This window comes from Papaver somniferum, chromosome 5 (assembly GCF_003573695.1).
Source record: "Papaver somniferum cultivar HN1 chromosome 5, ASM357369v1, whole genome shotgun sequence".
NCBI lineage: Eukaryota > Viridiplantae > Streptophyta > Magnoliopsida > Ranunculales > Papaveraceae > Papaver > Papaver somniferum.
The window spans coordinates 209,960,927-209,972,019 of NC_039362.1; the positions used below are offsets into that span (position 1 = coordinate 209,960,927).

At 36.0% G+C, this 11,093-nt stretch overlaps 1 protein-coding gene and 2 long non-coding RNA genes across 4 annotated transcripts; 2 read left to right on the forward strand and 1 right to left on the reverse strand.

Moving 5' to 3' along the window:
* Positions 1–586: 586 nt before the first annotated feature.
* On the forward strand, positions 587–1,878 carry LOC113278537. Of its 2 annotated transcripts, XR_003325560.1 has the most exons (5): positions 587–641; positions 727–896; positions 991–1,147; positions 1,269–1,282; positions 1,848–1,878. It is a non-coding gene; the product is annotated as an uncharacterized LOC113278537 (long non-coding RNA). The 2 variants fall into 2 exon arrangements; XR_003325559.1 differs by having other exon boundaries at positions 727–1,147.
* Positions 1,879–1,886: 8 nt separating this feature from the next.
* Positions 1,887–4,672, forward strand: LOC113278538. The gene is made up of 3 exons (XR_003325561.1): positions 1,887–2,023; positions 4,347–4,443; positions 4,529–4,672. It is a non-coding gene; the product is annotated as an uncharacterized LOC113278538 (long non-coding RNA).
* Positions 4,673–6,845: 2,173 nt separating this feature from the next.
* LOC113280677 (ervatamin-B-like) lies at positions 6,846–7,388 on the reverse strand. Its single transcript, XM_026529273.1, has 2 exons — positions 7,204–7,388; positions 6,846–7,116 (listed from the first exon to the last, which is right to left on the reverse strand). Exons 1-2 carry the CDS (start codon positions 7,386–7,388, stop codon positions 6,846–6,848), a joined length of 456 nt encoding a protein of 151 aa, XP_026385058.1.
* Positions 7,389–11,093: the final 3,705 nt, after the last annotated feature.

Here is an 11,093-nt window from a genome sequence, read left to right on the forward strand (position 1 = left end):
TTGTGAACCTAATTGCTACCGACACTGTCTTTGTGAGCTGTGTATTATAAGTTACTTTTATTCCATCTTTATATCATCAGTCCAACTTTATAGTAGTGTTTTTTTATGTATTGGGTTAAGGTGTATTCCTTTGTTGATTGCACATTTTGTTAGTGACTCGTCCTTAATCAGTGATGTCTACATTTTGTTTATCTACATTAGTGACTTACTTCGTTCAACTTTGCCAGTAGTAGGGAATGCTTCTTACATTATCTGGTAGGTAATTTTAGGGATCCATATTTTCTTCTAGTGTTATGATACTGATTTTGTTAGTGTTGCAGTTACTTGTATCAATTTTTAGAATTTGCTAGTTTGAGTATGAAACTGCACTGTCAGTTTATCCTTGTCCATCAATAAATTTCACACCAACAGTTGAGTTAAGTAGGCGGAGTTTTGGGTGGTTGGAGAAGCCAAACTTGATGAAGAGTTTTGGGTGATTTTCAGGAATTTGAAATTCTGCTTTAAAATTGTTTTTTCGAATTAAATTTGGAAGGTGGGTTTAATTTGGGTTGTTTTTTGAGTAGGCATCAGCATGGTTGAAGCAGAGGGACTTTATGAAGATCCATCGCACGACCAGTTTCGTAAAGTAATATGCCGAGCAGGTACAGCTACACTTATGCTACTGAAAATTAGTAAATGCATCACATGAGAATGGTACAGCTGCTTATTAGCTTACCGTCGATGCAGGAGTTTAATGTGATAATAAGGCGATGTACGACACGTTATTTAGAACCGTTCATGTCCATTATTGCTGTAAGAAAAGAAGGCCAGGATGTGTTTATTTCCTGCTTAAAAATGTCATTGGAACTCTGGATTTTCGTGTCAAGTACTTGTTACAGGGGGAGACTTATCCCGAGGTGCATGCATCATACGCAGTTGGATAATTTTCTAATTTAAGTTAGCAATTTGATGTTGAGAATCACCTAAGATTTGAATCCATTGATTGCTCAGGAACTTTGGAAGCCTGTGAATATGTTTAGCACCTTCAAAAGAAGAGGATGACAGAAATATGGCATTATCTCGTACGCTACTGTTACCGAAATTGCAGGTCAACAAGTTGTTGGAAGCAGCATGCTGAAGTTTGCAATTAAAACTGCAAAAGAAGACGGTAAGACTATCCGTCCCTCCTTCCTTTGACTGCTTAAGTTCTCTTCTAGTTATCCAAATTGCACGCTTTGCTGCAAGGAGGAAAACTAATGCAACCGATTATCTTGAATTTGATGTGACAGGAGGTGTAAAGCAGGTATACTTACTTGTCCGTCGATAATATACCAGAACTGGCATTATAAACCAGATGTACTTAGTTGAGCTAGTGTTAATTGGAAGATTTCCTCAATTATATTGTCAGTAGCTCAGTTGGCGTCTTAGCATACTTGAGGCTCCATTGTTGAGCCAGTTACTAATGGTGGATGTAGTCTGTGGTCATACGTATAAGAGTGAAATTGCTCATTAAAATGAAGGGGGAAATTATGAATTGAGACTAAATGTCTTGACGCCGAAAAGGAGAACTTAGAGTTCTATAATTTGCTTTCGCTTGATGCTCATGAACTGTTTACTTCTCTATTCTATGTTGTCTTGATAAGATATTAATTGCCCGCGCGTCTTGTCTGTCTTTTCTGATTTTTCCTTAAGATTTTTACCTCTCCAAAATATCCAGAGAAGATGCTGTTCTGTGGTAATTTTGTATTTATTCAGCTCTTTATTCCACCAGATTCATGTCTTAAAAATGTATATGGTTCTGCTTTCTGCTAGTTCTTTTTTATGAAAATACCAAATTATGGTTTGATAATTTATGTTCACTTATTTAGGTGTTAGCGGCTTTGTTGGCTCAAGGTTCAAAATTATGAATGTTTGATGAGGTTCCAATTGAAGAAAGAGAGAGGAAGCTCATTGATGGAGGACTTGATATTTCTCGAATAGCAAACCTAAATCTTGAATGCTGTCACAACATCTGGGGAGTCTTTCTCTAGAGACATTTGGTTCTGTAAGTGTAAAAAATCTCAACTTTGCTTTCCTTTCTCTTTACTGGTACATGGCTGATAATTTGGTACCCGCTTTGTTTCATTACTTATTTAGTTATTTGCATGCTGCATTGGTTAAAGTGAAACAAGGTTCTTTTCGTTAAAATCAATGAGAAATACACGCAATATTGGACTTCTTTATCAATTGACGATTGTATATTGCTGCTCACTAGTACATGAACTAGGAGTTGGAACAACCACATGACCTCGTACTTGTTTGAACCTAGGGCCTTTCAAGCACTTTAAACCATTGTCGAAATCTTCCCCGTTTCTAGTTTATGACTTGTTAATTTCTTTTGTGAAATACAAGTCATTTTAACTTGAGTTTTTCCAACAGTTGAACTTTAACACCAAGCAAACAGACATTCTGACTCCAGATCTCTCACGACTCTTCTCCTCATCCAAGATATATTTCTAGCCGTGAATCACATTAGCATTTTGTTCCGTTTGATCTGCACGACTTTGATGGTATTCAAAGTTGTATCTGTGATTCTGTATCACGATTTAAACCATATCGTGATATAACTGTACAAGGTGAAACTTATCCTGAATACTGCTTTTATGGGCTTGACTACACAGTCGTACAAGAAACATGAACGCATTTTTTTAACAAATTGCTTTTTAGCTATTCTTGAATGAGCATAGTTGCCAAAGAATGCATCTATGTTTTTCTTCCACTGTTTAAATGACACCACACACTTGTTGATCTTGCTCAGAAAACACAAAGATATCACTAATCAAATAATCTATTTAGGTTTGCTCAGTCATAGAGTCAAATGAAACTCGGTCTGGTTCCTATTGAATCCGAATTTGTGTTAGATTATGAGTACATGTTTTATGTTTTAGTCTTTGATCATAAAATTAGCTATGCCTACAATATACCGTGCTTCTGAGAGTAATCTATGTAAAAATGGTTGAATTTCTGAGCCATAATCGATAGACTAAACGGTCTAGGGTTAGATGTTATTGAATTAATTATGAAATTCGGCAGTGATGATCATTCCACAGCTTTATGCCAGTTCCGCTTCAGAAAATTCTTGTTCTGTAGTTCACTAATCCCTCAAAAGTTCAACCCTGTTACAAAGGTTTCTGTCAGTCTTATGGTGTTTGTTATTATTGATTCTTGTGTGGGATTTCAGTTGAAAATTTCAGATGAGAGGAATCCAGTATCAACTTGTATGGGTAAAACCATGGTTGCTGGTTGTGGTCACAGAAGTAAATCTGGGTTTACATGAGCAGTATTGGCTGGTAGAGGTGACATCTTCTTAACCCTAACTCAGCAATACAATTTGGTAGTTCTGAACATATTCTGTCACATATTGGTGGCTGGAACAAACAATTTGGCCGCAGCTACAATGAAATCACCCCATGCCAGTTTGATAAAGGAACAAGACAACTACATGTTGTATCCACTTTAGGACCGTTGGATCAAATAATAACAATAAGAAATGAACCCTAAACTGACTTGGTAGAATTATAAGTAGCAGAGTTTTCTTTTCCATCCTTCTATTTCCGCCTCCATCTTCTGAAACAAACCCTAACCCAAGAACAAGCAACAGGAAGCGCCTCCTCCTTCATTACGCACCAACAACATAATCCCATGGTAGCAGACGTGTTAATCATCAACACAAAACATTTTCACACTATGATTTTTCCTCTCAATTATCTTAAATTCTCCACTGCGCTCCTGCAGTAGCACCACCTTGTGCTTGTTTGCAACTTTGTTAAGATTCTTTTGACTTAGTTATCTTCTTTGTTAGTTTGACAAAGCGAAGTTCTGTAATTCTTTGCTGTACAAGAATGTAATCGTATAAAAGATCCAAGCATAATTGTATTTCTATGTATAAGTGTAAGTATTTAATAAAAACTAAAATTGATGGGTTCTTTTTTATTTCTGTATTCAACTGTGCGTTAATTGTGTGTACATTCCTTATAATCCAAACGGTTGACCACGTAGGTGCTCAGATCTCACCACCGGTGGGTGAGAAAATGAGAGAATCATAGAAGAAAAAAAAGAAGGTGAAAATGCTTTCAATTATTGGCCTGTAACCAATTTGGCTCATTTAATTCTGAATCCTGTAAGATGGGTTTTTAACGTCGCATAAATTCTTAGTTGGGTTTGGTTCATTTGACACCACAGGGAATTCAATCCCTAGTTCTTGCATTTTCTTCAACATTCTGCTGTAACAATGTGAGTTCATTGTGTTAATTCTATTCTGAATTCATTCTTTGAATTCTTGATGAACCTTGCTATATGGTCATGCATTTCTCTGTGAATCTGATCAGGCAGGATGTTCTGAATAGGCATCAAGCATGGTTGAAAGCAGGAGGAGTTTATGAAGATCCATCACACAGCCAGTTTGTAAAGCAATACGCCAAGCAGGTAAAACTACACTTACACTACTGAAAATTAGTAAATGCATCACATGAGAATGATACAGCTGCTTATTGGCTTACTGTCGATGCAGGAGTTTAATGTGATAATATGGCAATGTACGACTAAAAACCGTCCATGTGCATTAATGCTGTAAGAAAGCAAGGTGAGAATGTGCTTAATGCCATGCTTAAAAAGTCTTCGGAACTCTGGATTTTCGTGTCAAGTACCTGTTACAGGGGGGGCTTATCCTGGGGTGCATTATACGTACTTGGATAATTTTCTAATTTAAGTTGGCAATTTGATGTTAAGAATCACCTAAGATTTGAATCCATTGATTTTCCTGGAACTTCGGATGCCTATGAATGTGTTTAGCACCTTCAAAAAAAGAGGATCACAGAATTATGGCATAATCTCGAACGTAACCGAATTGGCATGTTAACAAGTTGTTGGAAGCAGCATGCTGAAGTTTGCAATTGAAACTGCAAAAGAAGATGGTAAAACTATCCATCCCTCCGTCCTTTGACTGCTGATTGACTTCTCTTTCAGTCATCCAAATTGCACGCTTAGCTGCAAGGAGGAAAACTAATGCAACCAATAATCTTGAATTTGATGTTGCAGGTATAAAGCAGGTATTCTTAATGTCTGTCGGGATAACAAACCAGCACTGGCACTGTACATGAAGATGGGATTTGAGGTAACAGTACTTTTACTGAATCAATTTTTCATTCAGTTTTTGATGGCTAGTTACCTTTGATCAATAACAATCAGCTGGTCCTGACATGAAAAATTCTCCTTTCAGATTCTTGCAGAGGCGACTCATCTGAAAGAACAGAACCCATACCCGTGCAGCATAAATCTTGTAGTTACATAAATCTGTACTTAATAAAGAATTAACAGCTACGTATTGAGATAGTTAGTTGTTTACGCAAACATGGGTTCTGCATTATATGCCGAGAATGAGCTGTTTGATTCCGATTCTTCTGACATGTTCGGAAGTCTTGAGAGCTAGCGAAAGCCACCGGTTCTTGACGCAGCACAAAACTTGTTCTACTCACAAAAAGGAATTATATGGTTGACTGCAATGAAATCCGAGTACAGACAGATGCTATAGAATGTTGTTCCCAGTTATAAGGGCTGCATCATCTTTAAAATCCTCCACTCTACAGCCGTTGAGATCTTTGTTGTATCCATATGCTAAAAACTCACTAACTTGTACCTAATTGGTTAACCTAGATTGTAAACCATCAGGGATATGGCAAGGTTATGGTGCATCCAACGTTGGGTTCGTTGGTGCGGAAATAAAATGATACATATCCTTCCACCTTTAAAAGCTCCCACGTCGTCGTCGCAAGATGAATGTGACACCCTTCTTAAATTAAATTAGATAAAATTTTTGGATAGCAGTAAATCTGGAAAAGACACTTGGTAATACGCTATTGATCAACACGTTAAAAAATGAATTACATTCTGTTTACACATTGTATTTAACCGGCCGTTAGTAACACCCTTCGTAAAAAGGTGGTAGACAACATTTTTGTCAGAATTTACACCTAATTCATTTGTTACACTCACTTTACATCAAATACTTAATTAAACGTTAGGTAACACCGTTAGGGTGAACAATACTCCCGTGAGAAACTAACCTACATCATTACACAACCCTAAACTCCATGATTTGTTTCCCCTCAAAATCAAGACCTCTGATCAAACTTCCGATGTCTAAGTTCATAAGCAAAAGATACAGGGAAAAAAAGAAGTTTTCTTTTTTCTTCAACCTCCTATCTGGGTTCACACAGAGATTTGGTGGTGGTGTTCATAATATAGTTACCTAAATATATCAATTCAAAAGTGAGAGTATCTGTGATTTTTCGATTCTGATCAGCTGTTAACCATCATCTTCGTAATCACCGTTCAAAAATTAGGTTAATTATATCGATTAACTTCATCTTCAATTGCATAAACCGACCGAATTATCGTCATCATCTTCTTCAATTGCAAGAGTTCGAGCTCAATCGTGATTCTGTGAAGCTTCTAGAAATTTTATTGGTGGAAGTACCAAAAGGAAGTACAAAAAAGAACGTGAGAGACGGAGAAAGAATGTTACTATACGGCTCGGAAGTACAAAAACGAAGCGAAGACGTTTTCTGTTGGGCTATTCGAGTATAGGCCCATTTTCATAAATACGGTTAGCCTTAAATTAAGAACCATTTTTTTTGGTGGCTATTCAAAAATTATGGGGAGTACCGAGTAATAAAATATCTACATATAATCATAAAGGGCATCATAAATGGTGGAAATGACTAACCTATATATGTTTAACCACCTCCTCCCATCACCACCACCAAAAGTTGGGCGCCTTTAATAGCTGGGGTGTCTTGGGGATGCCCTTATCCGAATGATGGGTGTCTTTAGTGATTCGCGTCTATAGGTACATTCTTGTCTCCACCATAATACAGACCTCCACCATACCTGTAATAACCTGGATGACAAGCAACCTCTGGAATGAGGCAAGCAAATAAAGGTTGTTTGCTAACAGCCTTAATTATCTCCATAGCTTCTATTGGAACATAGACATAACCCTTAATCCATACTATTGATTTCTTTCCAAGTTCACAGGACTGAGACTTAGCAACATAAGGATAATATTCAGCCGAACAAATCCCATGAAACTTGATAAGCCTATATATCATTGATCATTTGATCCATTGCATCCATCTATAGTTGCACAATCTACCACTTGCTGGACAGATAATGGGATTAGATGACCATACATAAGTAAGAAACTGCTTACTTTCAACTGCAGATACAGATACAGCTGCACAAGCCCAACAAGTACCAACTTTTTTTTGACACATGACTGGAGTAACTGCACCCTCTGCCCGCCAATCTACTATAAAAGGCTCAACAGCATTAGGAGATCTTTTCAACAAAAAGTCTGCACTTCTTTTCATGTCATATAAGCTCCCACGTCGTCGTCGCAAGATGAATGTGACATCCTTCTTAAATTAAATTAGATAAAAATTTTGGATATTAGTAAACCTGGAAAGGACATTTGGTAATACGCTAATGATCAACACGTTAAAAAATGAATTACATGCTGTTTACACATTGTATTTAACTGCCATTCTGTTTATTGGCGGAAGTACTAAAAGGAAGTACAAAAAAGAACGTGAGAGACGGAGAAAGAATGTTACTATACGGCTCGGAAGTACAAAAACGAGGCGAAGACGTTTTCTGTTGGGCTATTCAAGTATAGGCCCATTTTCATAAATACTGTTAGCCTTAAATTAAGAACCATTTTTTTTGGTGGCTATTCAAAAATTATGGGGACTGCTAAGTAGCGCTGTCAACGGGGCAAGCTAGGGTCAACCCGGCCCTAACTTGACAAGCCGTAGACGGGTTAGGATCAATCCTAACCCTAATACTATTCACAAACAAGCTTAAAATCCCAATCCTAGCCCGAAACGGGTTGGCTTGGCGGATTACGGGTTGACTAGTCAGTTATCTATTTAAATAAAAAATAATAATTTTATCGTTAATAAAAATAAGTCTGTTGTATGTGAGTTTCGAACCTAGCTCAAAGAGGTATCATTAACTAACCGACCACTGGACTACACGACCAAACTTGAAAGTTGGCCGCTAATGAAATTTACCAACAGATTTTACATAAAACCCTACGACAAATTTCTTTTCTCAATTTTACTTCCACATCACCGTCTCTTTCATTCCATTGTGTTCTTCGTCTTTTTTCCTTCTTTCTTTTATTTCTGGCTTTGTTCGTCTAAACCAAAACAAATGAATTCAACTTTTCCTCTAGTCTTCTAGTGTTATCCTTGATGCAGGTCCATACCCATGTTTCTCTCTTCCTTAAGTAAATGATCCATCTTGCTTTTCTATAATTATATTACCAAAAACAAATATGTGTTTATATATTTATGTATAGCAGACACGGTTTAGTGATAATGAATCAAGATCTTGATTGATTATATGATTTATTAGATTCGATCTTGGGTTTTACTTACTTTAATAATATATATGTGAATGATTATGGATTTGTTCATAAACTTTTTTGATCAATATGTTAATTGTATATGATTGTAAAAACGAAAATTCTTTTTAGATCTAATCTAAATATGAGAATTTGTGTAAATTTGAACATAATTGTCATAATTATTGATCATATTAAGTCTTTTAAGAATAAATTAGATGAAATACATGTATGATCTAGGGAAACCAATGGTAAATTTTCAAAAAAATCATAATGAAAATAACGGGTTGGCGGGTAACTCGCGGGTTAACCCTAACCCGGTTTGTTTTCTACTAGGGCCAGACATAACAACCCTAACCCGGCCCGTTTATCCAACAAGCCAAGCCTGTCCGGGTTGAAACAAGCCAGATTAGGGCCAACCTGCGGGCCGGGTCAGATATTGACAGCTCTACTATTAAGTGATAAAATATCTACCCTATAATTACAAAGGGCATCATAAATTGTGGAAATGACTAACCTATATATGTTTAACCACCTCCTCCCATCACCACCACCTATATATATAACCACCTCCTCCCATCATACCACAGCTCACCACCACCGACCACCTCGAACCACCACCACAACCACCTCTATATATAACTTAATTTAAATTATTAACAAAATAAAATCAAAATTATAACAAACTCATTATTTGTCATTCGTTTTTGGTTGGAAAAAAATGACAAGTAATCATCAAAATGTGTTGAAAATGGAAGTTACAGAGAAAAGTTCGGCTAGAAATTATCTGAAAAACTTTGTCGAACTAGCTGAACTCAACTTTAATGGAGGTTTTTCTTTCAGAGAAAAGTTTGGTTACGTCGCAATTTTTTTCCTAACCGAAATTTTAGTTCGGTTACGTCGCAATTTTTTCTCCTAACTGAACTTTTCTCTGAACACCTATATATTTGAGTTCGGTTACTCGCTAATTTCTTTATTTTATTTTCACAGCCGAACTTTTAGTTCAGTTACGTCGCAATTTTTTTCTCCTAACCGAACTTTTCTCTGAAAGAAAAAGCTCCATTAAAGCTGATTTCGGCTACCTTTGTTTTTAGAAACATTAGACGAACTACACTTGCAGATGAGTTCGGCTACCTGTTCTTCAAATGTCGTAACCGGACTTTGTTAACCAAACTAAAATCAATTTGTAAATTATTCATTTTTAGGAATATTTTGGCCAATTCAAGCACCATTAACTAAATTTGAAGTATCAGTGAGTACTCAAAACATCATAATCTTGTTGTGGCTCTTAAAGAAAAAGATCTAACTTTTTTTCTTCCAAAACCCTCATCTTCATTATCATCTTCATCTTCTTCTTCTCCCTCGGAATAATTCTTCTTTTGAAAAAAATCAAATTAATAATTTAATCTCAGTAACCATTAATTAACTCACTAATCAATACACTAACTAATTTTATTACCAAGAACAAATTTGGTATTAAAAAAAATAGATATGAGGTAATCCAAAATTACTTCAAACATCCGCTCAAAAAATAAAGAATCGTCCCCCTCCATTTTTAGTAGTGCACAAAAACTCATTCTAAATTTAACTATTTTTAAGCCCAAATTTTGATATGATTTTGCATTGCACTTTTACCCCACTAACCTCCAAGACGTGCATATTGCCAACACCTGTTTGTTTGTCATAAAAAAAATCATAACCAACGACAACAAGAAACTTTAACTTTTTTTTATATTAATTGGTAATATGGACGGTGCGAGGCGAAGTCGAGCCATATCAGATTAAAAATGCTAAGCAAAAATATATCTAGAGAAGGCGAGATGAAGCCGTACCACACCAAATAAAAATTTATAGCGACTGGATAGGGTAAAGCTCTGCAATACCTAATCAAAAATCGGAAATTGGGTCAAATGTCCAAATACTCTTAAAACATGGTTCAAATGGACGAGTAAAAATTAATACGGGTGAAATGGACACCAAAAAAATAGTAAGGATGAAACTGGACTCATCCTGGCTTAAACTTAGAAAATAGTGAGGATGAAACTGGATGCATCCTGATGTAAAGTAAAAATAAGAAAAAATATTTGAAAATGGACAGGATGATATTGTTTACATCCTGACTATTTTTACAATTTCGTCCATTTAAACAGTTATCAAATTAAAAATTTATCCACTTAAACAGTATCAAATCTTACATGTCTTTTCACCCAAGAATTATTTATTTTGGTCATTTTAACTAATTTTGTGATCAAAAATATACAACGGGATGTGCCGAACCCGTATCACACCAAATGAAAAATGTGGTTAAAATAGGAAGGGGAACAAAATCTAGTTTTCATATAAATCACCACCAATTGTGCGTAAGTAACTCCAAAATCGTGTACCTCTAGTTAATAGAGTTTGATACAAGAAAAATAAAATAAAAAAAGAACGGGCACAAAATGCATTTTTTATTATTCATTCAAGAGAAGAGATTGAATAGACATTTCTGTTGGACAAGCATAGCATAGAAGAGATTGAAATAGGAGAAGAGATTGAATAGACATTTCTGTTGGACAAGCATAGCAGAGAGCAGGAATATAACAAGATGTTCGCTGCCACGGTGGAATGGCAGACCAAAAAAGTTAACGCAAAACTACATTTACTTGCAGAGGCGACTCCTCGTCCG